This window comes from Buteo buteo, chromosome Z (assembly GCF_964188355.1).
Source record: "Buteo buteo chromosome Z, bButBut1.hap1.1, whole genome shotgun sequence".
NCBI lineage: Eukaryota > Metazoa > Chordata > Aves > Accipitriformes > Accipitridae > Buteo > Buteo buteo.
This window is the reverse complement of record NC_134204.1, coordinates 54,882,021-54,908,477: the sequence shown is the minus strand read 5'-3', so window position 1 is coordinate 54,908,477 and position 26,457 is coordinate 54,882,021. Positions and strand designations below refer to the sequence as shown.

Genomic DNA, 26,457 nt, shown 5'->3' with positions numbered 1-26,457 from the left:
TGTATGAGCTGTGGTCAGAAACCAGGTCCTTAGACCTTCTTATTTCTGTCCCCAGCAATGCACTCCTGACACATTCTCCTTCCTTCTGCCAAAGCATCCCCAGTTCACAGTAAATGCACAGAGGCTGTGACCACCACATCCAGCAGAAATTACAGCAACTTGATAAAACAGCTGCTATGGTAAATTCAATACTTAACAGCAGCAGCCGTCCCTCCACGCTCATGGATGAAACGTGGGCAGACTGTAACATCTGTAAAGCTGGTTTTCCATAACACACCGTAACAGCTAGGCAGAGTCTGAAACATTTTATACTATCTCCTTCACTTATTCCATTATCAACCAGGTCTACAGTGATTTAGCTCCCAATGCCAAGTTATCTCAATTGTGTCATGCTCAGCACTTGGCACACCTGACCTGTTTAAGAATATTCTAGATTCACTTATTCCCCTCCCCAACCCATCCTGGGTTTCACCAAAACTGTAACCCTCCATAGCAACATACAGTTGGGGAGTGGCTGCAACTTCCAGACAAAAAATGAGCAAGGCCAGTAACATAATGGTAAGGATACAGGCACCTCACATCTCAGTGGTCCACTCTCCCAGTCTACTAGGCTGCAACTGGAAACCTCAGCATGAATACCTGCAGTTTCAGGTGACTTAAACCTTGGGATGCTATTCATTTTTTAGCAAATCCACAAGGAAAAAAATTCTCTGTTTTGTCCCATGGAAGAAAAGCATGTTAGCATTTTGCTTTATAGGAGAACAGCTCAGATCCAGCACGGAACAACTGCCTCAGCTGCTAACAAGGAGAAGATGTTCGGATTTGACACTGAATAGCAGGGTGTGACAACTCAGCCCAGCCACATCCGCGATCCCAGCTTGCCACTGCCTGCAGCTCTTGCCAGACCGAAGCATTGCATACACCCTGTGGCACACAGTCTCCCCTGGATGCACATGGGGCCCTTCCCTGAGGAACACTAATCCATCCAGCATGCACGTCCAAGGGAGTTCACTGGATGCACTGATTTCAGGGGAAGCTTGGATGAGACAGGGCTGGGACCTTCCCAGGTCTTTTTGGAAAAACAGGAGGAGGAAACAGGAGGAATACCAACTTTTTCTCTCAAGTAAATCTGCACACCTTTAACATCAGCTTTACTTCAAGGCAGGCTAAGTCAAGCATTTGCCAGCAAACTCTACCAGAGCAAAACGCAGCAACGATTAAAAATAAGGAAGGGTGGAGAGGCATTCTGGCATGCTGAAGCTAGGGCCAGAACAAATGTTGTTTTCAGCAGGGGTACAGCATCCACCAGGGAGCCACGGTGGGGCTGAGAATCACACTGCAGAACTGTGGCGGCCCTGTTGTTTTAAGTGCCTTCACTCCAAGCCTTCTCCTCTGGGTTCCGAAACGCAGGACACCATCCCCTCAACCATAATCATCAGCTCTAGCTGTGAAGAGCATGCTCTGTTTCTAATCCAACAGCCCCTCAGTAGCAGCTCTCACCTCGCAGCATGGCAGGGACATGAGAAAGGCAGAAGCATTCGGATGCCCCTGACACCAGCCTGGAGTGCAGAGGGGGAGCAGGCTTCCCTCTGGGAAAAGTCTTGCCCTGCAGGAACGAATCCCTTCGGAGAGACGTGGATGCTCAGCCAGTGATACCCTTCCACATTTCAGAGCCGATCAGAAATGATCGGTGGCACAGGCTGAATTTTGTTTCAAGGGAACTGAAAAGCCATGCTTGAACAGCCTGGCTCTGAAAGGAGTAGCCCCACTGGAGAAAGCGAAGAAATCCCAGCAGCAGTGGGACGTGATGAGTCAGTTCCTGCTCCAAATGACCGACCACACAGACGGGCTGGGAACGGCTCTGCTGCAGCTTTGCTCTGAACCGGCTTCTTCAGGCCGGGAGCAAGTGAGCACAAAATCACGTCAAGCAGTAATTTACCTTGCCAGTTACCTCCAGCTCAAGGGCTCTTCCAAGATACAACTGTAGGAAGGGGAGAAAAATAATAAAAATAATGCCCTTTCCTAGCAGATGACTCACTGTGCTATTTTACTCCGAATGGTTTAATCAGCTTTGAAGTCCTACGTATGGATTCTCTTCAAAGATACGCTTTGAAGTAGATCCCTCTTTGAGGACTGACACAGCTGCACTTTCTGCAACTCGATTCAGTGGGTGTCTCAAGAGCTCAGCATCAACCAGGACACATGAAGGGAGGATGGTTTCTACAACACAGAGTGCCCACCAAGGATCCATTGAAAAGTACCTCAGCCTTGTCACGTCACACAGGGAGGAGCAAAGTAAAAAATAAACAAACAAGCCCTGTAATCTGCTATTGGTTATCAATAAAATGCATATACAAAGTCAATTTCAGGGGGTGAAATGCATGCTGCTGCTTAAAAATAACCTCTTGCTCCCTGTAATTATCTGCCTTTTTTCTTTTATTAAAAGAATTCCCACTGATTGTAAGTAGGGAGCTAACAGCTGAAGTGCTCAGAAAATGCCACTTCTGGTAGGCTTGCATTACAGCAAACGCAAATGCTATCGTTACGGGATCACAGCATTAGGACAAGAAGTGCCGCCACACACAGGGACAGGACTGCAGCCCTTCCGAGAGACAGTGTGTCCCTCATTACACAGATACACTGGCCCGTTGCCACCTGAAGTACAAATGTTTTGCTAAAAATACTTCAGGTCTGATTGCCTTTCGACCTCAGGCTCCTTACATCGCTGTGGTGGGGGTTAGCGATTGCAAAGGGACTCTCACCACATTAATGCTCCCATGCCTAGAAAGTGGAAACCTGGCCCTCACCACAGAGCGTGTCCAAGCGCTCCCGCTGCAATGGATATTTCTAACAGATGCACTGACATGTAGACCAGTCTCTTGGATACATCAGGATAGTCCCACGCTCAGGATCTGGCACACCTGCCCCCAGACACGAGCAAAAAACAGACCCAAAGAATGCAATGCACACCTGTGACCTTGCTCAGAAAACACTCAGCGACAAAGTGTTTCGTGAGCCCTTGGGCTCTCTTCCCTGAGCCCACCCACCCCCCATGTGCTGCGGGTGCCAGGAGCCGTCCCTGTGCTCAGCACCATGGTGTTTCCCCATGAGGCTCCTGCAGGGTCGTCCAGGACAGGAGAAAAACTGGGAAGCCAGCAGAGTACTTCCCTGGGCTCAGATTAACTGTTTGGAGACTGGCCCAGGGAGCATGTACTAATGGGGCAACTGGTCCAGGTGGTCCTCTCTGGCAGGGAGCAGAACAGACCCATAAAAACACAGGTGTTTACACCTTTTGGTTAAGGCTTCCCTGCAGATGTGCAGATGGAGCGTTTCAGCACTGGCAGTAGTACTGCAGAGGAGCTTTACGTTTAACCATGCAGCAAAATGAACCGCCTGTCCTCAAAAAGAACAGTTAATAATAATAAAAGACAGACTTCCACAATAAAGGGAAAACAAGCACTAACCAACCCACAGCTCACCCAGCTGTGCTAGCAAGGAGTCTGTACATTACATGCCCTGTTCTTCTCCACCAGTGCTCCCGTATCACATCCAAAGCTATACATGCCTCTACGCCGACCTGACAGCAACCAGGCTCTGCCTCTCTCTATCCCAACAGACAGACGGACGGAGGAAGAAGAGCGTTAACCAGCAATAACATGGAAAGGGGCTTGACTGGCAGCCAGTCATGGCTAATGGATGAGACAGCAGGCTGCACTTTGGGACCAACTGGGAGCTGGCAGAGACGCTTCGGTTTCAGTGAATGAAGGCTTCCTGACCTAAATGGCTTTGACTTTAATGGAGATATGCCAACAGATGCCAGCTTAGAAGCTGAGCTGCTGACAGCTTTATACTGAGGTGCTTTGTGCAGTGAACTGATCAGCTGCTCCACTTTCTTTTTTTCTTTATTTTCATTTTCTTTTCTGTCTCTGTCAGCTCCTGGATTTTTGTTTGGTTTATTTTCAGAGGAGGCTGGGAACTGAAGAGGCAAGAAGTCAGCAGATCTTTTTTCCCTAAAACAACAGTTTATTTAGGAAGTAGAAGCAGTTTTACATACTCCTGCTAAACTGGTGTTGCAAGCACCTCATTAGCCAGTGCCAAGGCACACTCCCATGCTATACTTCCAGAGCCTTGATAAAGTGATGCCACCTTCCTGCAGGGAATACCAAGGTAATCAGTGTGGCTTAATATTTTTGAAGTTACTAAGCTGTGCTATAAAGGTGCAAATCCTCAGCTGCCAAAATGCCACCGGTTTCAGAAATTTACCCCTGTGGATTGTGCCGCTACATCTTTACCTGGGCTTAATATACCTGTGTCAGCATATTGTGCTTACTAGTGGCTCGACAACCGACAGGTGCAGTAGCCCATGTGCAGGCAAATGGGCTCCAGCACGTGTTTGCTTGCTCACCAGCTGCAGATGCATTTGACGCATTCACTGTTCTAGGACAACAACCAGTGGCATTCCTCTGAGTAACTTTCCTTATCCTGGGCATATGGATAGCAGCAAATACGAAGTACCATCTTCTGACAGCCCTAGCTCTCCTAGGTCCCAGAGTTTGTCACAAGCTGAGGTGTGTCCAAAGGCCAAAAAACATCCACTTAGGAACACAGGAATCTTGGCAAATTTCAGGCTCAATGAAAAAATTCAACCAGGTCGCAAGGTGAGTCATCAAAGCAGAAAAAAGTTCTGCCAGACTGCTGTTAGACAGACTAATAAAATGAATGAATAAAAGTTATGTGTTAGATCTGTAAGTACTGACTCTCACATCCACATTGAAAATCAAATACAAGCTACGTTGGACAAAAATACCGAAGTGCAAACTGAAAACCAGAAGTATAACTGGCATGCAAGATACTGATAAACTGAGAGGAGACTTGAATCAAACTGGAGGAAGGGAACAAAACTGGGTTTATCTGCCAACAAAGTTTATTGTCTCAAAGAAGGAATAAGCAGAGTCCCAACTAAGAAATTGCTGGAAATAACCCATACACAGAAGAAAGAAAACAACTATGGGAACTACTACGAGAGGCTCAAATCATTAAAAGTAACCTGGCAGTCATTGGGAACTGCAGTCTACGTTCTTGTACATTTATTCTGAGAAGCACTAGATTGCTTTAGGGAGTTTGTTTTCTTCCCCCCTCAAATTACAAAAGAATACATTTGTGACTAAATTTGCATTTGTATCTCTAGGAGGAAAAAAAAAAAAAGATAACAGGACTTGCAGAATTTGCTGAGCACCAGCAATTCTTTGAAGATGATGGCAGGTGGCAAATATTCAGCATTTTTGAGGATTAGGAACTGCAATACAGATTTTTCTCCTTTCTGTCTGGATTTAGAAAAATCTTGGGCGATGTCCTACCAACAGAGACCACACCTTCCGAGACAACTCTGGAAACGAAATGCCAGAAGTTTTTTGGTTTTTTTTTTAATTTCTTGTTCTGACTGCAGCGTACAAGGGAAAAGGGAATGTGAAGTCTGCTATAAAGAATGCAGAAAAAAGAAAGATTAAAAGAAATTCTGTCTTTAAAGTCTGAAAGTAGAAAAGAACGATGGAGATCATTACCAAGAGAACTCGTACTTCACTTTTAGACGCACTGATGCTCTGCCGCTCACTGTATATGTAGCAAAGATAACTCACTTATACCTGGGGGAAATCTTACTGCTTTGGAAATACGTCCCCTTCCTCCCACTCTGATATGGTGTAAATGATTACACCTAGTTCAGGTAATGCAAACTCAGGCTCAATGTCTGGTTAGCACCTTGCAAACAGCCTTCCTTATTGCCTCTGCGAGTAAGACTAAACTCCCATGTACCAAGGCTGAGCCTTGCTCTGTCAGAACACAACCAACTGGCACGATAAAAGAGGAGTGCAGTAGCTGGGGTGCACCAAACACAGCCCAAATGCAGTATCTTTATTGCCACTGCAAAGCTTCCTTACACTGTCAACCTGTGGCTCAGCATGTTTCACAGGAACCCCATGGTGCCCTGATACACAGCGAGGCTGTCCCTCAGCTCTGAAACCTCACACACTCCCCCTTCTCCCCCAGTTCTCCCACCCCCACCTGGGGAAACTTAAGGCTACGTCAGCTGCAGAAATTTGTTTTTCCCCCAGAAGAATGATCATTACATACCTAGGAAAGAGACTAAGCCACCCTAAAGACACCAAGAGCTGCAACCGTTCCCAAAGGAAAGCAAACTGCATACCCTTCTCTCCCATGAATCCCTCCTCCACTTGCCAGACACAAAGGGCACCTAAGCTGTGCTAGGAAAGGACTATTTGCAAAAGCAAGCCAACCTGTCCTGCAGGAAAACCCAGGGGCCAGCTGACACCCCCCTGCCCTAAGGAAGCACGGCGGGTGGCCGTCAGAGCAGGCACGCTGCATGGCTCTTGCCAGGACTTACTGCATTTGACCACGGCCAGCAGCTGGTAGGGAGGACAGCAGGGACGAAACATCCAGACACCCAGGAGCCCATAGGAACTTGCAGCCCACAAGCCTTTAATAATTTTTTTTTCCTCCCCCCCCCTTTTTTTTTTCAATTCTGAAGGCATGTGACTGGCCTTCACATACCAGAGCTGACCCCTCCCAGAGCCAGCGATTTCCTAACAGCGGAGAAGGATGTTACCCTCCCGCTTATTCATTACCAGACTAGGTTTCCTTGCCATCATCCATTAAAACCTCACGCCATCTAGGGTCCGTGTGTCAGTTATGCGCAGGATCCCTCCAGAGAGCTGCGAGAAGTGCTGTGGTGCTCAGCCACCTGCTATCAGGAGGGCATGGCCGTGGCGAGCACCTGCTCCTCCTTTCCTAATTGGCACGCGGCTTTCAATTTCCAGGTGTAAACCATTAACTTTTTGCTCACACATCCACCCTCCCCTTCTGCACCGGACCCTGAAGAACGGCCAGGATTTCACACTGTTCCCCCATAAACTGGCGCTGGTACTCGGAAGCGTGCTCTCACCCCACGCGCTTTCCCACGCGTTTTGATGTCGCGGAAACACCACGGCACGGGGAGCCGCTGGGGTTTCGGTTTTGGTTTCGGTTTTTGTTCGCTTGGGTTGGCAGCGCGGTTTCTGGTAAGAGCTTGGGGGGGGGGGGTTAACGCTCTTGTTGAGCCGCCCTACAGCGTTGCAGAGCTTTGCTCCCAAGCTCCCCGCCTCCCAAACGGCCCCGCTTCGCTTTGCGGTTGCCACTACTCGGACGCTGAGACACACACACGCACCCCCCCCCCCCCCCCCCGGCCTCTATCCCTGCAGGATGGGGTCCTCCAGGCAGCCGCCCGCCCTCCCTGCCGCCTGCCCCCGCCGCCCTCGGGTGACTGCCCGCCGCAGGGTGGGCAGAGGCAGCGGCGGGAGCCCCTGCCTGCGGGGAGAGCCGGCAGCTCCGCAGAGGGCAGAGGGACCTCCGGCGGCTCTGCGATATACCGCAGGCAAGCTGCGCTGCCGGCCAGCTCCGGGCGCTCCGGTGGCTGCGCCGCGCAGGGCCGCGGAGCGCTGCCCGGACCTGGCGGGGCGGGGTGGGCTTGCCTTCCCTACCTCGTCCTCCGGAGAGCCGGACCGCTTCAGCGGGTGCCCCTTGATGCTCTGCAGCGCCAGGCAGGCGCTACGCGTGGGAACTACTGCGGGGTCGCGGCACCGCTGGAAAAAAGGCCTCGGGACAGAAGGTACAAAGGTGCCGCGGTGGCGGCCACGCACGTATTGTCCCACATGTGGCCTTTCGATTGAAAAAACAAGTCCGGGATTGCTTCAGGCTACACAGCCACGCCTGACAACTCTTAGAAATAGTACCCACGGCTCAGGCGGCTCTTTCTGCTTCACCTGAGCATCACAGTGACACACCGTCTTGACCCGTCTCCCAATAAATCCCATGCAGCCCCCGGCATGCACGCGGTGCTCCTCACCCACATGCTGTAACACCGTGATTCGTCGCTGGCTCCAACAGTACAGGACACACGATCTGTCAGTCACCCGTACCCTGGTGCAATCCAACATGACATTGGAATACCGGGGGTGGAGGGGTTGTTTAATAAGGTTATTGTCCGGAGGATTACCCTGTTGGGCACATCTGTGGCTGGCTGTACTGCTGCAGCTCCACTCTTTATCAGCACCTACCTTAAGAGAGCGAGCCCTCTGGGCTCGTCCCTAACAGAGCCCTGCAGACTACAACAGCAGAGCTTCCTAACAAACCTGCTGTTGAGGACACTTCTTTCTTCTTTTTTTATTAAGGGGGGGAAAAAGAAGAATTTAAAAATCCTCTGTTGGTTTATCACTATGGCTGCAAATTTAAACTAAAATTAACTTAATTCCTAATGAAATCCACACTAGGCGGGCACCTAATGTGTCTCTTAAGCATTAACTAAGAACACCTTGTCTTTGTGATAACCTCTGTCTTGATGAGCCGATGTGGGCCTTCCTTTTTAGATACCAGATGCTGCAACTACAGGGTAACAGAATCAGGGTCTGTGTGTGCTGCTTGTCCTCCGCTGTCCAGTCTCACAGCAATCTCTGGTTTCAGTACAAGTAAGGCGCTGCAAGTGTCAGGACTAGCCTCAGTTTCTGGCTCTGTACTGATTGTAGCAGATTAGCAGTCACTTATTGCCTATTGGCACCAAGCAGCTCAGGGTCCTACAAGATTTAAAAACCTTTTTTTCCAGTAGGATTGATGAAAAAACATTCTAAAGTGCTAAGTCCTTCTGCCTGTTCTTTTAAGGGCAAACTGTAGCTTAATCCATGAAGTTAGCAAAACTACTTCTGCTCAAAGGACTTCTTTCACACTGGCACAAAAGAAGTAAAACCAATAAAAGACCTCCCACCACTGACTCCCAGACTAGCCTAGTCCCATCTAAGGCAATAGTCTAAGGACTCTTAGATAATGTCCTGTCCCTGGAGGATGAAGAACCCATGCATCTTTGTTGCTCACAAGGTCCCTCACCCCTCTGCAGATTGCTGCTTTAGGCTCCGCCCCTCACTTCACCGTCGCTGCCTTTCACTCTCCCCACCCTCTCTGACAACACACAATGAGGAAAGTTTGCTCATAGAGTGAGTTTCCACAATTACACAGTATTTTCTGACCACTTGGCCTAGTTTTTGCTTCTCACATGTCTCTTCTCTTAATAGGTTTTCTTATCGCTCCCTTTACCTAAACGGAAATTATTAACATTTTTGCCATGCTCCCTTCTCTCTCAATCAGTAACTAGTGCACAAACGAAAGAAACAGCTAACAGTCTCTCATCCTGTGCATGTGGTGGGAGCAAAACCTCGTCCCAGCTGAAGTAACCAGCAAAACTCCCGCTGACCTCAAGACAGGAAAAGCTATGCCCCAAGACACACCTTTAAAATCCAAATCACAAACTGCATTTGGACAACTCATCCGTGTGTACAGGGTGTTATTGTTCCTAAAATTGCTGCTAACAAATTCAGGTATAACTGGAGCTGAACAAGGCTCATCTGTAACCAGTAACTAACCCCTCCAGGGACAGGTTCCAGAGATGTGACAATACCGGCCAGCCTTTTATCAACACAAGTATCACCTACAAAACTTCTGTAAAGTAAATTTGCACTTTTCTAATGAACGGAGGGTTTGGACGGCTCTCTCCTCTCCTGCAGCTCACTCTGTTACACTGGAAATTATTCCATGTAGAAAACATGCAGTGTTGAAAGAGGCAAAACTACACTCTGCGACAGTCCACTGAAGTAAACAGACATCAGGGAAAAAATCAACAGGCACACAGAAAGCTCACCCACTGCTTTTACCTTTCCAAACAAGGGACTTCCGTGACATCTCCTCTGAAGAGTGTTTCTCTTGCATCCCTTAAGCCATTGGCGATGCCTTCACTGCAGCCCTTCATCGCCCCATCAGGGGGAAGCTGCAGGACATCTGGCTGCCCCGAGGCCGATGTCCGATCTAAAAACTGGCTGCCCTCCTTCATGCGCTGCTGGATCATGGGAGTGAGTGGCATCTCAAAGCTGAAGTAGCTATCGGGCTCCGAGTACAATGTCTCCAGCGACTCCGCGCTGTAGTATAAAGATGCATTGTCTAGGATGTTTTCAAACTGTGAGCTGTACAGATCAGTGGAGACGTCAGAGTGCCTCTGCCCAAGGACATCTTCATATCCTCCCATGGCTGCTTCCCCCTCCTCCATCATCCTGGAAATTAATCAGAAACAGCTCATTTCAGCTTGGGGGCAAGGTTTAGACCTCTGGGTAAACCTCCTTGCCTTCCACCTTTGCGAACAGAAAGGTCAACGTGGCTTCGTGCAGGAGAGGACACTGTGGGTAAAATGTTAGTTTCTCCATGCACAACTTCTGCTCATGACTGGCACCATCTCTCTCTCTGGGGACATAAAAAGAAACAATCTTCTGCATAAAAGAGGGGGGCGGGGGGAAAGCCTAATATTGCCTAACAGTTAGCATCAGCTGCTTCTGTGCAAAGGAGAGGAGCACTCACAAATGCGTAAGGTCTCCGCTAGCACCACTGCCATGCCAGAGGCTGCAAACGTCTGAGATGTGCACCCAGATGGGCCCTCTGCCTCTGGAGGACAGTTTGCTGGCTCTGCAGTCCCAGAGCTGGGGTCTTTGGCGAAAGGCTGGAGGGAATGCCTCCAAAATGCAAAGAGAAGCAAATGCAATTAAAAACCAGGAGCTGGGAGAACCAGATCTGTACAGAGAGGGAAGACTCAGCCTGCTTGCAGATGCACAGGGGAATGTGTAGCATCCCCCTGTGGAGAGTTTTCTTCTCTGCTGCACCAAATGCTGCGGGACTTCGGCATCAGGGATGCCTGCCCAAGCAATCCCACGTGCTAGCCAAAGCAAAACTCCATGGATCCCAAGGTGCAGAGGCAGTAGTGCCTCCCTTGCTGAGATCCTGCTGTGTCAACAGCGAACACCCTGCCAGGTCAGAGCAGTTTGCTCAGAGCGCACCAGTGGGACCATTTGCTTTGTTACAGATGTGCATCAGGAAAGAAAAGTGAACAAATCGTGATGGTCTTGTAAAAAGCAGCAGACAATTTTTGCAATATATATAGCTAAACTTATATAAACACAGATAGATAGACAGATAGATAGATAGATAATACAGAAAGCACATCACAGCATTTACCCTCATATAACCTACAGGGCCCTGGGTAAGAAGTCTTTATTATCAAACCGCTCAGAGGTGCTTGCAACATTCTTCCACGAACTCTGCCCGAAACCAGAAAATCTGGCCAGGCACACACAGCCAGGCCTGCATGCTGCCTATATTTCATTACATGCCATGCCTGGATCCCAACTACACCTGCTACAGATGCTTCGTCACACAGCCATTACTCTGCAAACAAGAGACACCTTTATGTTTCCAAACCTGAGATGGACTTCAAACTTCAGCAAGGTGCTGTGGACAGGGTTCAGTCCCAACTTCACACACTAGCCACCACCAGGCATGAACCGCTACGACTGCCACCATGCCACAAGCAGCAGACAAACATTCACTGTTTGTCATTAGCTCCTAAGGGGTAGGCACAAGCCACGTGCTTGGAATGAGAGTAACCCCGCCTGCCCCCTGCACCCCGCCAAGCACCATCTCACCTGCCCTGGCCTCTCGCTAGCACAGCCATCTCTTCCTCACTGTGGCTCTTCTTGTCCTTCACAAAAACTTCATCCTCCCCGCTTTCATCAAGCAGCACCAGAGGAGTGGCTCCAGAGGCAGCGGGTCCCAGCCTCAGGTCCTCACAGACCTCACTCCAAGTGCTGTCTTGCGAGGAGACCAAGCCTGGGGAGACCATCAGTGGTGCAGGGTGGCTGGACGTTTTGGGGGATGCCTTCTTCTCTACAGACACAGTCTCCAGCAGTGAGTGCTTCTTTCTTCTCTGCTCCTCGGCTTTTTGCAGCCATAAAATCTCCACCCCTTGAAATTCTACGTGTTTGCTCACAGCTGCCTCTTTAGAGAGCCTTCTCTCAGGACCCATTTGCATTTTGCCTTGACTGTACGCTGAAAACTCCTCAAAATGCGCCCACCCCTCCACTCTGCTGGCTGCTTCCAGGTTTGTCACAGATGGTCTATGACAGCTTGTCTCCTGTGCTGCATGGACCTCCTCAGCTTTATTACTGATGGCTTGCAAGGACTCGGACTGCTTTTCTCCAGTCCATATTGCAGCCAGATCTTTCTCTACGATCAAATGCATTTTTTCCTCAGCTGTTCGTTCAGATGGAAGAGGCATGTCTGAGGGTTTTTCTTGGCCTGCTGGAACTGGTTCTCTGGCTGCCTGCACATTTTGGCTGCCAGTAACACTCTTTTTTTCCATTTGAGTCTCTGAGTCAAGAGAAGTATTTGCTCTCTCTTGCACCTTTGTTGTTTCCAGCCGTCGAGAGATTTTCATAATCTCTGGCAGGTCACCAGCAGGTTGCAAACCTTCTTCTCGGGCGTGCAGCTGTGCTGCCCCAGCATCAGGTCTCAAATTGTCTGCAGGAGCCGCACACTGAGGAAGAGACCTGCCAGGTACCCGGTGGTGACTGTCCCGTCTTTCTGGACTGTGTGTCACAGGCTCTGCCTGGCATGGCGATGAAGCCCTCAGCGCATCTCCACTTGGCTCTACAGTGCCATACTCTGGAAATTCATTGATGATGGTATGAGGGACCAAAGTGCTGCTTGCATGGCCACTACCTGCACAGAAGAAAAGAGAGTGTGGGTTTATCTACCACGTGCATAAGCAAAAAGCCTGACCTCCCTTTCCAGCCCTCTCTCCCCTGCAGGGAAAATACCATTCGGTTTAACTCACTTCTGCACGGTCTCACACTGCAGTTATCCAGAGCCGGTCCTTTTACATACAAGTTTTTGGGCAGCCCTACTTTGGGAGCATGCACTACTGAGGAAGGAATGTCAGAAAAGTCTACTACACTTCAGAAAGGGTCCCAGTGGCCCATGAACAGTCTGAGGCCACAGGCCAGACGCAAAGGCTGAAGAAAACAGATATTCAGAGGTCTGACATCCATCCACAGCATGCACCATACATGTTGGTTTTATTTAAAAGAAATGTTTTTAGGTCATTTTCACTTGTAAAGATGAAACACTGGGAAGTTAATCAGCCACACCCTGTATATTCCACAGCCTTGACAAAACCAATTAGGTAAATTACAAAGCAATTAATGAGCAATTCAACTTTCTGCCAGCACTACCCTCTTCCTCTAACAACTAGGGTAACTGAAGGTCGTGTTGCAGTGATGTACATATACCGAGCAGTTCACATTTTCTGTTGCAGAAAATTCACCGCTGCACAGAAAGCTTGCTACCCCTCCCCTCATGGTGCTGCTTTTCCAACTGATGTAAACAAAGCAAGAGCAAAAACAGATGGTCCCATTTTCCAAGTGCCAAGCACCCAGTGGCTCCCATTGTTGTGGGGTAACAGAGAACCAGCTGTCCTCAGAGGGACCTCATGGATGACACAATGGCAGATACTTGGCCACCTTATACTACGGCCCGAGGAGGAACCGAGCTTTTAAAAAAAAAACGAAAACAAAAAACACCAAAAAACAAACCAGCAACAGCTGCATTTGCTGCACCCTTCTGGAAAAAACTGGCCTGGAGTATAAAAGTGCTTTAAAACAAACAAGGGGGGCGAATCCAAACACCTACTATGAAAAATGTCAGGGGTGACAGCTCTGAAACCAGACACCAACTTGCATTTGGATGCTTTGCCCTGCTCGAGCTGCATCTCTAGGTGCTGTGCTGCAAACCGATCCCCATCTCCGCTCCGAGCAGGCTGGCCACAAGCCATTTCTGAGGAGGAAGCCATGTAACTGTGGTTAATGATAGGCTGAGTTCAAGGTGAAAGGGAAAATAATTTCACGCGAGCTCAGCACTCCACTAATGGCTATCTATCTGCTAGGAATTTGTGACACCTGCCAGCTCACTATCCAGCATATCTAGCCGCAGGCTAAACACTGCACCTTGTGCATGGTGCAGGATCAAAGTGACAGACTCGGACCATGCCAAACCACAGTCTCTTTGCCTGTAGGTTCTCCAGATACCTCCATGGTATTGATTTAATTACTCCATAATAAAACTTCAGTGGGTCAGGCTTCACCTGGATGATGTGGTTGAGGACAGCGACTGCACAAAGCAGGGATCTTTTCACTCCTGCAAGGTCCCAGGGAGCTGTGAGGAGTATAGATGCCCTGTCCACTTCTGCATCACCAGTCTGCCGCCATGGCAGGGTTTCCAACACACAGGTGCAGGTGCACTGGGAGAGTGTAAGGAAGAGAGCGAGGTCCCTCTCTCCATGTAAGCATTTCCAGGCATGGTGCTTTTTCTAAGTGCCCAAAGCCCCAGACAAACAGCCCCCTTTGCACACTGTTCAGCCATGCAGTCCTTGAGTGCATCCCAAGCCCACCCACTTCATGGCACAGGCGCCAGGTTGCCATTAGGACACATTTTCACCAGCATGGACTCACAGATGCGAACAATGCTGTGTGGCTGCAATGTCCCTACACCTGCACCAGGACCAGCCCAAGCCAGCAAAAGGTCTCGGCTTTCCACCCCTCAGCCCTGGTCTGCTCTAATGCAGTGGCTGGTCTCTCAGCACACATCCAGAGATGGGATTTTTCAAGAGAGAAGAACTGCCATGAACCCTTCTCCATGGACAGAGGTCCACCTACAGCAACTCTCAGCTGGCAGACCTGCAAGTGGCAGGTGCCCCAGCTGGGATCGCCTCATGCCCCCAGCACCATGGGGCAGCACTTGGCCACCCCGCTGCCTGGGCTGCACGCTCCAGCCACATCCCAAAGGAAGGCAATGCATAGTGCCCCAGGAGCTGGGACCCCCCACGCTTCCCTCCCACCCATGCAACCCGCCTCGTTGGAAGGAAGCCCGGAGCATCACCCCCCCGGCCCCCCATGGGTCTGGGATGCAGCCAACATGCGCTGGAGGCCAAGCACTGACAAGGAACCACACACAGACCCTGCCAAGGGGCCAGGCTCGTCTGTGCTAATTGCTATCTTAGCTTCTGAACCAACACGAGGGAAACACAGGCGGCCTTATTTCTGGCGGTGCATGCTAAATACACTGCTGCGCGTCCCCATCTGCCACCAAAGGCCGCTGCTGGCAGCAGTAAGCAGTCCTGAGCAAGTTTCTGATTTACTTCTCCTGAACTTCATCCCAAGCAAACTTTACCCTCTGGCAGGCCCAGCAGACTCCAGAAGAGGTACACGTACAGAGCACATGCATGCATATATGGGCACAGAGACATGCAGGCAGAGGGAGTGTGCACACAGGTACTCCTCTCTGCCATACTTGCAAGCTGTATTTCACCTGGGCAAGAGAGGAGCACTTTCACGGTGGGAATTTAAGGCCTTTTCTATAGTGAGGTGCCAGCAGCCCTGCTCTGGAAGGACTGCTGCTGCTACCGTATGCGAGCACAAGTCAGTGGGATTCTCACCTTCACAGCATCCTGCAGGAACGTTGCCTAATTCACTGCCCAATTACAAAAAATTCACATATGGCACCAAAGCAGCAGTCTGTCCCCATTATGTTAGGTACTACCATGCACATGACTGCCAACCACCACCAATTGCCCCCCACCCTTAAAAGGTGCAAAGCCCTTCCCTTTGCTCAGAGAGCTATTTCAGGTACCAGAGCTTACAGGAGCTTGAGCTCTTTAAGGGAAACTCCTCCCTGATTCCCATCCACCACCACAGCATCATGTCTTGCTGCAGCTACTGGCATATCCTGTCCAACCCCATCCCCCAATATGACTGCATTACAAACAAGGCTAGAAAGGCAACAACAAAATTTAAGGACCGCACTGAAGACGAGCAGAGAAAAAAAATACCCGTCACCAAACAAACAAAGAAAGGACACACACTCACAGGTAACACCAATTTCTACTTTGCATTGAAGGTGGCTTCTTTCAACAAAGCAAAAGAAAGAAAAAAAAGGGAAAAAAAAGAATTAAACTGAGAGAGAAAAAGCTAAAATAGAAAGGGAGTGAGTGGCTAGAAAACTGAGACCGGGCAAATATAACCTAAAAGCAGTTGGCAGCCTTTCTGATGACTAGACGTTGAAAGAATTCATGACTTAAATCAGGCATAGATATGATATTGCATAGGTAAATAACCATTCCATGTCAAGCAAGCTTGTCTACAGCATAATAAAAGGAAATTCTAGGAAGCAAAACACAAATTACAAGCATAGACAGACATTTTGTTTACAGGTACATTTTACAAAAGAATGGTGTGAGTGTCTCTCTCTATACAGTATATATATATATATATATATTAGCTAGCTCAACAAATTAGATATAGTTGCTTGAACAGTCTCCTTACTCACAGAGGTTACTGTAGCTCCAGCAGTTACCCATTGGTCAAAGAAATAAAATGCACAGATCATCAGTTTATCTATAGCGATACCAGCTAATTCAATTGCTGCTGTTCTAGTCAACTGGAATCAAAATAGTTTCAAATTTCCTGGCAGCTGCTGCCCTGCACTGCACACAATGATGTAAATGGATGCTTTCTGAGTATTATGAAACTGATGGGGGAACTGCAGTCTCATTCAGTCTATCGTAGGAGCTAAGGAGTCCACCTTGGCAGCTTGCAGGGGAGAAAAAAAATTTCCTCCAGCAAGGCTGCCTGACAGTATGCCAGGGAGACGTCTGTGCTTAGCTGCCGTTTATTATAACCGCGTCTGTAAGGGAAGAAATGGGAAGAATGGCGATGCTGAGAGTCGTGTGCTGGTTTCAGAGCGCGGGGCACCTGACGGGCTTTTGGCATTACTGAGCTGGAAGGTTTCACAAAGCAGCCCAGTCAACTTGGATTATATGTCTCTGCAGCTCCTTGTGCCGATCACAAGCAGCACGTGGGTGAGCCTGCATGCAGCGTGACACCAGTTACACTTTCTTGGTACCGGCATTTCTTGCCATTATTTGTAAATGGCAAATTAGGCCAAGTAAAAACAATGCATGTGTTAAGAGGAAATGAATCGCTAGGTGACAGAGCTTAATGAACGTATCGCAGGATTATGGCATTGTATCGTTATTGCAGCCTGCCAGAGAGAGAGGTGGGTCACATGTCTCAGCATCCTGCGCTCCCTTGAGTTACAACTTCTGTGGTACTAAAACTATTCCGATTTATAAAGCAGTGCCTGCGCATGCCGAGATGGAGCGGCCTCCCCCTGTGAGAGGGGAGGGATGCTGCACAATCACTGGCAGCCTTGCGCAGCGGTGTTTTCCAAATGATGTCATTCTCCATGCCATAATAGGTCCTGCCTGGCCGGCGGAGGTCCTTCGTTAGCCAAAACCAGGGGATTAGCATAATGCAAGCACCATGCTTTTGTAACTGGACTGAAATGTCCACACCAGGTTGGGCGCAAGGCTTTCTGCAGCTTGCAGCCACTCCTGGCTTTTGGGCAATTTGCTTGCGGGGGGAAGCGGAGACAGGCCTTCATCCCTGCAAAGTTACACTGGCATTATTCAAGAACAACAGGTTGGTGGAAACGGGGAAGCTGAGTGAAGGCAGAGCACGGGGCTGGGGGAGCAGAGGGAAGAGGTAGGGGTGAGTTGCCTAGAACATAAGCCCTGGTTAAATGCCTCTGCTGTCTTAGCAAACACGCAGGGAAGGTGGAGGGCACCACAGACATGGCAGCACCTACGTAGAAGTGGTGACCGCATTGGCTGAGATCCTTCGTCCCAAAAAGAGGCGATCGGTGGGGGTCCCCTGCTGCTGTCAGTGGGAAGTCTGACACAGACCCAGTAGTGTGCACAGGCAGCATGCACCTTGCACTCACAATGCACGCACAGTCAGGCAGTGGTATGGCAGCCAGCGGCTCAGGGTTACCCAGAAGTTAAACTGACCCATTCAGGGAAGAAAATAATCCCCCTGCAAGTACCCAGGGGCAGTGTGTTGCTCAGGAAATCCCACACCCACGGCTTGCTGCACAGTGGAAGAAGTTATCAGAGAAGTACTGCTCACTGCTGGTCTTGCATAATTCCCTAAATTCTGGGGGTCTGGGGCAGCCAGAGGCTGTGTTAAGTGAACCTTCAGTCTGCCACAGGACAGCCATGCCCACACTAGGTAAATTCATCACAATCTCTCTGCTAGCCAAGTCCCAGCACCTGGAGTCAGGTGGTGATGTGATGCCCAAGATATCACGGCTTGAAAAACAGAGACTGAGAAAAGCTGCCAGGTAAGAATGTAAATCCTGCCTGTTAAGAAAGCAATGACCAAAAGAGCATGCAAAATACCCAGGTCACTGTGTGCCTGTTTGAGAGCATGTGGGTTTTTTTTTTTTTTACAATGACAAACCTTCTAACCCTGTTCTTGATGGAAAACCTTAGGTAAGCAATACTGTGACTTGGTTGCATATTTTTTTTCCCCACAGATTTTAACTATTTCCCAGTGGTAGACAGGGTTTGGGGGCACTTGCGTAACCCCCACCACGCTGAATGAAGAGTCCTCCAGGGAATCCCACACCTTTCCCTGGGCTGCGGGAAGGATGGCACCTTGCCGCAGCAGCTCACAGGCCTACAGTGAGCTCAGAACAGGACGAAGTCCAAAATTAACATGCAGCATGTGCTGGGAGAGTTTAGTGTGAGGGATTATCCACTACAAATTGCTGCATGGGCCACAGATGGTCAGTGAGATAGCTCGGTCCCAAGAGTCATTACCCTGGAAAGCAGAAGAGTAGAGCGAAACAGCTGCTAGCATGAGCAGGAACAGAAGGGAATACAAAGGGAGTAGCTGGACTCTTTATCCTGATGTAAAAGCGTGGGTGAGTCTTGCTATATTTAATGCACTTTTTCTTCTTTAAAGCCCCACTGCCTGGAATAACATGGCTGTGCAAATCTCAAGTTTTGGTTTAAGACTTGTATTTGGGAAAGTCTTAAACCCCAAATTCAAAAGACAGATCCAAAAAGAATCTGAAATTTTCCAGTTTTCCACCGCTGTGACTTAGAAAGGAAGCGGCTAACAGGTGATTTTTGAAGTGATATCACACACAGTGATAGCAAGAATTATTCTAAAAGCTCTCAAAGAGCCTTCAGCTGAAAGAGCAAACTTCTGGAGCAGTGACAGCCCACAGCTGCTTTGACACTTGCAGCGTCTACAAAGACTTTACAGCCTCTCTGAATCCGCTTGTACTTAATGTTACGTATTTAAAATACTGTATTTTTAAAGAATCTTTCTAAAACCCTCCAGAAGCCCTTCAAATAGAAAGATCTCTTCAGATAAAAACATATCACCAGATTTTTAGCAAGCAACAATGGCTTAAGAAAACCCACGCTACTACTCACAGATCTCAGAAACTCTGGATTTTTCCAGCAGCCGCTGAAGAAACTAGGCAGATCCGCAGGAAAGGATGTCCTTTACTGCATTTCAGGGTTCGGGACCAATTAGCCAGGCTAAGAGAAAGCTTGCTAAGCAGTCCTCAAAGCACCACAGGAGCTGGATATCAAGTTACGCACCCAGCTAAAATAGAAATAGGGCACAGAGGGACATGTGTCTCTCCTGGGCTCCCAGTATTTGCTGCTAAAGGCGCAGCTGGACATGGCACAGTAACTTTTCAGCAAGCTCGCACAGTGAATGAGATTCCCTTCCTCAGGAAGCTGGACAGAGTTAAGTAAACAACACGGGGGTCTAGAGCAGAAGGCACTTATTAAAGTGGTGAACTGCTAAGAGGAAAAACACTTGCTGTACCCTGTTACACTTTTTCAGTGCAATACCAGGCCTGAACTGCATCTACCCACATAATTTTAATTAAACGCCTTCTCCATGTTTATTATCAAGCCATCTCCAGCAGCAGGATAACATGCATCTTTTCCTTCACAAAGCTTCAGAGATGAATCAAGGCTACAGCACGATGGAGGGCTTGTGTTGGTGTGCTGCCTATCTCACCAGGTGACGGGGCTGAAGCCAAGGAGAGCAACCCATGGCGACAACAAGCAAAAGTGCAGCTGTGCCCAGCCGTACCTGCCTACAGCCAGCCAAGTCCGCTGACTGAGCCTCTCCTCTTGTGCCCACTGACCTGGATGCGTCATTTTCCGTCTGCCCGACTGAAGAGAAGGGCCTGACCGCCTCCGGGAAGTGTTTCTGAGCCCTGCCAGCTTCAGCCAAGCTCAGCCTGTGCCACGTGTGCTCAGAGCATCTGAAGCGGCCAGACACCACCGACGGGCTGCCAGCACCACCAGGCCCCCAAAATATTTGTGCGCTCACATCAGCATGGCTCTCAGCTTCGGCCGACAGCCCACAGACAGGGAGGTAATTACTGCCTTAACTCTGGCATTTCCTAACTTCTGAGTGCTTAACTCTGCACCTTTAAAAAACAATAAACAAACAGCCCATGTTTTAATGATTATTTGTACTAAACCCCTGGCCTTCAAACAGCTCTGTTGTTTACCAAGTCAAGGATGTGGTCATCTCCTCCCTGCAGCTGATGATAACTTCAACTATCCAGCTTCCAAGTACAGGTCCCAAGACATCCAGTTTCCTCCTGCAGAGCAAGGGACCTAGCATAGTGCCTCACACCCCTTTAGTTTTCCCTTCCCTTGGACTGGAAACCCAGACATCCATCATGCCACGCCTGACAGCTCCAGAGCACACCCCAGCCTTTGCCAGCCCCGGGAAGCGGAACTCAGAAATTCAAAGGTAGAGACAGCAAAGACAGGTCCACATCATGCAGCTGAGATGCAGAGCACAGTGCAACCTGTCCTTCTTCACCAGCATTAATTTGTCCAGATGAACAGTCAGATGTTCTCTTCTGACAGCACTGTAGGAGATTGCTGCTCTTCAGAGCATCCAAGCAGTAGTTTAAAATCACCTGGTTTACTCTGCATTGGAGTGAAAGAGGCACACTCGGCACAGCCTGCCAATGTGCTGGTGCCAGAGAGGTAATCACTTCTTAGAGTGCACAAACTCAACCGGAAAAGTACCTTTTAATACAGTACCTCTGGAGACTTAGATTTAAAAAGTTAACCTTCTCTTTGCATCATTGCCAACCAGCAATTCCAAACATCAGGGATACCTATGAGAAAACGTATTTATTATATTGATTACACACTACTGTTTAAAAACTTCTGCAGGTCTTCAGTGTCAGAAAATGCAGTGGGACACTAGAAACAACAACAACAAAAAAAAACCCTGACAGAGTCAAGTATGCACAACAGGATGATGGAATTTTAATTAAGTGTGTGGGGGCACCACAGGTCTGAGCTTTCCAGATTCCAGTCTTGCATGTGTCCCTGATAAATGTTGCAGGACATACATACTCTTAAATGCACATCGGACATACCTACCCTCACAGGCTCTGTCCCCTGTAATTACACAACATGAATGTGAAAATCGGGCAATCCTTCAGCCCTCAGAAAATGCAGGGAATTGTACCTTTTCAGGAAAGCAGAGCTGCAGAGGAAGATACCAGATCAGGGAGCCCAGACTTTCAGGATTGCCTGGAGATGGGAAGACCAAGAGATGAAAACATGACAAAGGGTGGTGCATCGAAATGGAAAGGGATGCAGTTGAAGCACTGGGCAAGACTACAGTCAGTGATCTGATCTAGCATGAGAGTGATGCAATGTGTGAGTGACTGTGGTCTAAGGGCAGTTTTTGGAGTGAGGATCAGGAAGGTGCCACATCCATGCACTGCAAGGAGGATGCAGCAGAGCTGGACACGGATGGCTTGAAGTGACACAGAGGAAGCAAGTGAGGCAGAAGAGGACAGCCTAGTAAGTTAGTGATACCCATTTTACAGAAAGTTACTGGAGTAATTTTCTTACCGCTGTTTAAATCAGCATCATAGGACCAGAAAAGGCTTTGCTTCTACAAAAAAAGGAGCCATTGTGTGCTTCCTTTGCTCCTGAAACAAGGTAAAGCAATTCTACAGCAAAAGCAATCATTTCCATGATTCAGGTTCAGTAATGAGTAGGTTGCATGGATTAAAGTATGCATTTCATTTTCTTTCATGTGTCAGCTCTGGCACTGTTTGACCCCTTGCAGAGGTGATTCAGCGCACACTGCCAGGAGAAAGTAAACCTTTTTTAGAATTGTTTTTTGGGCATTGTTTTGGGTTTGTTACTGGTTTTGCTGGCTTGAGCTTGCTAAGAAAACAGATGAGCACAAGAACTAGCATGAGACAGTCTGCTGCAGCGAGTGGCTGGGACCATCTCTTTTGGCAGAAGCAAGCTGTTAGAGGAGCTCAGTTGCCTCATGACACCTCACTGTACACAAAACAGCAAGTGACAGGCTTTCCAAAAAGCTATTCGTTTCACCAAGAATTCAAAAACAAGCTTCTTCCAGCAGCTGTTGGGATAGACCAGATTTGCACAGCAACACGGGGACTCTTGGTACAGGGCTTTTTTGTGAAGGGTAAGATTAAACCCTCTGTTACACCAGGGGTGTGTGTGTGTGTGAAAGCTTTCTCCTAGAAGCATCAAAGACTGTTTATGAGTCTTAAGAAGCTATTTTCCTCCTAACAACTGTCTTGGATTTATATTCTCATATAACAGGAATTATGGGGTCCTTGACTTTCATGTTTACTCAAGCAATTATTTTGTAGGATCCCCCTCTTTTTTCCCCAAGGAAGCACTTGTTAGGACTAAGTCATGTTGTTAGGACTTCTTCTTTCTTTTTGGTATTTAAACATATTAACTGCAAAGTCATAAAAATCAGTACTCTGTAGAGTGCCCAAGCCTCAAGATAAGGCTGCTCAATAGAGATCACTGTTTCCACAGCCAGTTCCAGAGGAGGGTATGTTTCCATATAAAACAAGCACCTTTTATGTCAACAAGGCTGAGAAGACGTCTTGTGCAACCCAGCCAAATTCAGTTTTTAAACATTTTCTTTTGCTGGAAGGCAGGAGGCTGGGGTTTTCACCGAGGAAGGTGGTCAGGAGGCACAGGGACACGTGGCCATGCGTGGTGCATCCTCCCCACTCCCATGGCAGCAAGAAGCAGCCCCACAAGCAGGAGTCTGCAGGGAGATGTACAGCCCCGAGCCCTCCCGCGATGTGATGACGGTCCCAGGGGCCTGGACCTGCTTCTGCTCCGAGTGATGCATCCAGGGTGGGAGGATGGGCAATGGAGAGGAGAGAGGAGAACAGGAGAGGAGAACAGAGGAGAACAGAGGAGAGGAGAACAGAGGAGAACAGAGGAGAACAGAGGAGAGGAGAGGAGAGGAGAGGAGAGGAGAGGAGAGGAGAGGAGAGGAGAGGAGAGGAGAGGAGAGGAGAGGAGAGGAGAGGAGAGGAGAGGAGAGGAGCCAGACAAGGCATTACACAGTAAAGATGAGAGCACATGAGTACATCAGGGATCACAAATATCCCAGATAAAACCAGACTGAGGGCAGCAAAGGAGAGAAATGAGGAGGAACTGTTTTTAATGTGGCAGCTTTATTAGCATTTGAATATCATCGATGAAACACCTCTTCTACAGGCATCTAACCTTTTTTCCCCCTCCTCTCACCTGTGAAAAATGACCAAAAGCTTCAACCTGGAAGGTAAAAATCAGCACAGCAGCTTATTAACAAATTCAGCCATCTCCCATCTAGGCAAACAGAAGTGTTTCCTAGAGTCGGCCCCAATTATTCTTCCTTCTTCATGAATTGGCTTGTCCAATGCAAGTATTTTAATACCCAATTAAAAAATTTATACCCTCAACAGTATCCAGCAGGGCTTCAGTAATATGATTGTGGCTGAAAGGGAAAGGATAAACTGGGAGGCAGAAGTAATTAAGCCGTTCAGCAGCTTACGTGTTACATTCTCAGTTTCTGAGGCCAGCCAAGGCACGGGTGAACTGCTTTGGGTTAGATAAATTAAAGTTCAGCTTTACTGCCCACAGTGACAAGCTGTTCTCTTGATCAAGTTTAAAAACCAGTACTTCTCCTGGCCCTGCCCCCATCAGTCGTTTGCTTGAAATCTTTCATACTTTGACCCATGAAAGCCATGTCTTCTTTCTTTTAAAGGCAACTTTAGAAAGAAGCAGGTTGGTTTGGATTTTTGGTGGCATTTTTTCCCTCCCCATCTAACACACAGAATGACAGAAAGACTTTCAGGCATAGCTGCTTCCCTGCAAAATGTATGTCACGACATACTCAACATATGTCAAATCAAAGGAAGCCAGGATTTGGTGCACAGAGCCCTGGGTTTGTACTACGGTGCCCTCAGTCACCCTGTCCTCATTCATCTCCAGTTAATAAGCAGTTAAAATCTGTTCACTTGAAGAAAAAAAAATAGAAGGGGCAGCACCACTCTCATCTATCCACGGTCAAACATCTTCCTGGAGGAGGAGGAGGAAGAGTATGCATTTGTCTGGGGCAGCATGAAGCCAGTCTGGGTAGGCACAAGGTCACCCAGTTTTCAGGTGCAATTCACAAATGTTATATGTTAACCACCATTAAATATATGGAAACGCTCCTTTGAAGTCACTCCCATTTCACTAATTGTTAGCCCCTAATGGTAGTTTCTGATTAATAAAGGAACAGAAGCAGATTCAGAAACAAGGCAAGAAGCAGCACAGGAAAAATACAGAAAAGTACACACATAAACCAATGTATCTGGCTTATTCTTTGCCACCCTTTATTTGAGGGCTTAGTACTCAGTCAGCTCAGAATACCCATCACATTTGATAATTGTTTTGGTTAGTAATAACAATAGATTCACTTGGATTTATTAGACGCAGCATACTTTATTTAATGCCAATCTCCGGAAATGTACTAATGCCTGCTGACAGTGCTCTCACACTGTGTCTCTTCAAACAAGAAATGAGGTCATCATGATTCATGTAATAATCTGATACACACTTTGTGGTAATTTGTGAAAGTTTTTAAAATTCCTAAATGAGGACACTTTCGTTGTTTGGGTTTTTTTCCCCCTCCACTCTGCAATTAGGATTTCCCAAATGGAAGACCAAACTTTAGAAAATCCAAGGAGAAACTGTTTACTCACTTTCCAGACTTCAGTTCTGCTTTTTTTTTTTTCCTTTTTTTTTTCCCCCCTTTCCTCACTGAAGTGGAGGAGCCTACACAGCTTGTTTCTGTACGGAAGTGCTGCCCTTCTCTGGCAAGAAGGGAGTCTTCTTTAATTAAAAGCGACATTCCAGAAAGTTTGCAATTAGAAAGGATCAAGGTGCAAAGAGAACAGCCTGAGGAAATACTTTTGCAAAGAGGGCAGAGATTGTTGATAATTACAATGAGGCAAGAGAAATAGGTATAGTAACGACATTTCTTTTCTTCTAAGCTTGGGCTGTGAAAAGGTAGAAAACGCTTTGTATTCTAAGAACAGAACAGAAACAAGGCTGATCCTTAGCATAGCATTAGATACTGCACCTGGATTTCTTGAATTACTAACTACAGAGGACGGAGCAGTTAGGATACCACCTCAAGTATCTAAATTAAAATCTTATCTACCTCTAGCTGTGGGAAGAGCAGCATGCAGACCACGAAGGGCATTCCTGGAAGAACCTCCAGGCAGAGATGGCTGTGTTTCAGCATGTGCAATTGCAGAATGTGTGGCTGGAACAACTCCGCTGCAGAGAAGTGCTGGGATTCCCTCCGCCAACATGTCTCCAGCACATGAGTCCCCACTGTCACATCGAGGTGGCCCAGGTGAGCCAAAGAGAAAGCGGGGGCGGGGGGCATAAGAGAGGGAACTGCTGTCATTTTCTGGGGCCAAACCGGCAGGCTTGTGTGGTCTGGTACTTGCACTGTGGTCCGGCAAAGGGCAGTGTAGCACAGTGAGCGAGCCCTTGTGGGGTCATTAGGGAGCAGCTTCTGCAAAACTTTCCTGAGTGGCTTAAGAGATTATTATTCCCTCCCCCCCTGCCAATAGTAATCCCAATAGTAATAAATAGCACTTACCCATTTCTGAACGCTTCTCTTCTTCCAAGCCAAATAAAAATTCATATTTGGCCTTGGCAACAGTCTGGGCATGAGCTGATACATCATTATCCCACACAAGTGCTTCTGCCTGTAGAGTCAAAATAAACAAAGCTTATCTACCTTTTGGTGAAAAAACAGCAGCAGGTACATGAAATCCCTTCAGGTGGGCTGTCAGGTAGGATTTTCAAAGTGTTCATTTAACTCTTAACACCACCAAGATCAGCCAGAGCAGACATGGGACAACTCAAGAGTGCTTTTGAAGAGCTCACCTCTCTGTCTTCAAACCCAAGCATTTCAGTATTAAGCAGTGATGTCAGAGCACCCAACCCCTCACATCTTTAGCTGGCTTGCTCACTGCAAGGCCAGCAGCACTGGGCAACCATCTCAGTAACACCAGTTAGGGTTAAAAATGCCTAGGGAATAGTATCAGAAATAGCAAATTTGAGTATGGATGTTGCAGAACTGGGACCCATGGGAAAACCATAAATGGGGCAGGCTATTTCTTTGGGAGAAGACTGGGGTGGAGAAAGGGAGGAGCAAGGGCTACAACAAGGATGTTCAAAAATGGGAAAAAGGATAATAAGGTATGCAAACGTGTGGTGAGTGATATCTGAGGGTCCCTGTTGGG

General features: G+C 48.1%; 1 protein-coding gene across 3 annotated transcripts in view; it reads right to left on the bottom strand.

Annotated features, from left to right (window-relative positions):
• PSD3 (pleckstrin and Sec7 domain containing 3) overlaps positions 1 to 26,457 on the bottom strand; it is a 114,465-nt gene that overhangs the window by 75,686 nt on the left and 12,322 nt on the right. For all 3 annotated transcript variants that reach the window (XM_075020993.1, XM_075020994.1, XM_075020997.1), the window contains exons 2-4: positions 25,809 to 25,917; positions 11,562 to 12,636; positions 9,750 to 10,142 (exon numbers count right to left, since the gene is read on the bottom strand). In XM_075020993.1, the coding sequence (XP_074877094.1) occupies positions 9,750 to 10,142; positions 11,562 to 12,636; positions 25,809 to 25,917 (1,577 nt within the window). The remainder of the gene's footprint in view (positions 1 to 9,749; positions 10,143 to 11,561; positions 12,637 to 25,808; positions 25,918 to 26,457) is intronic.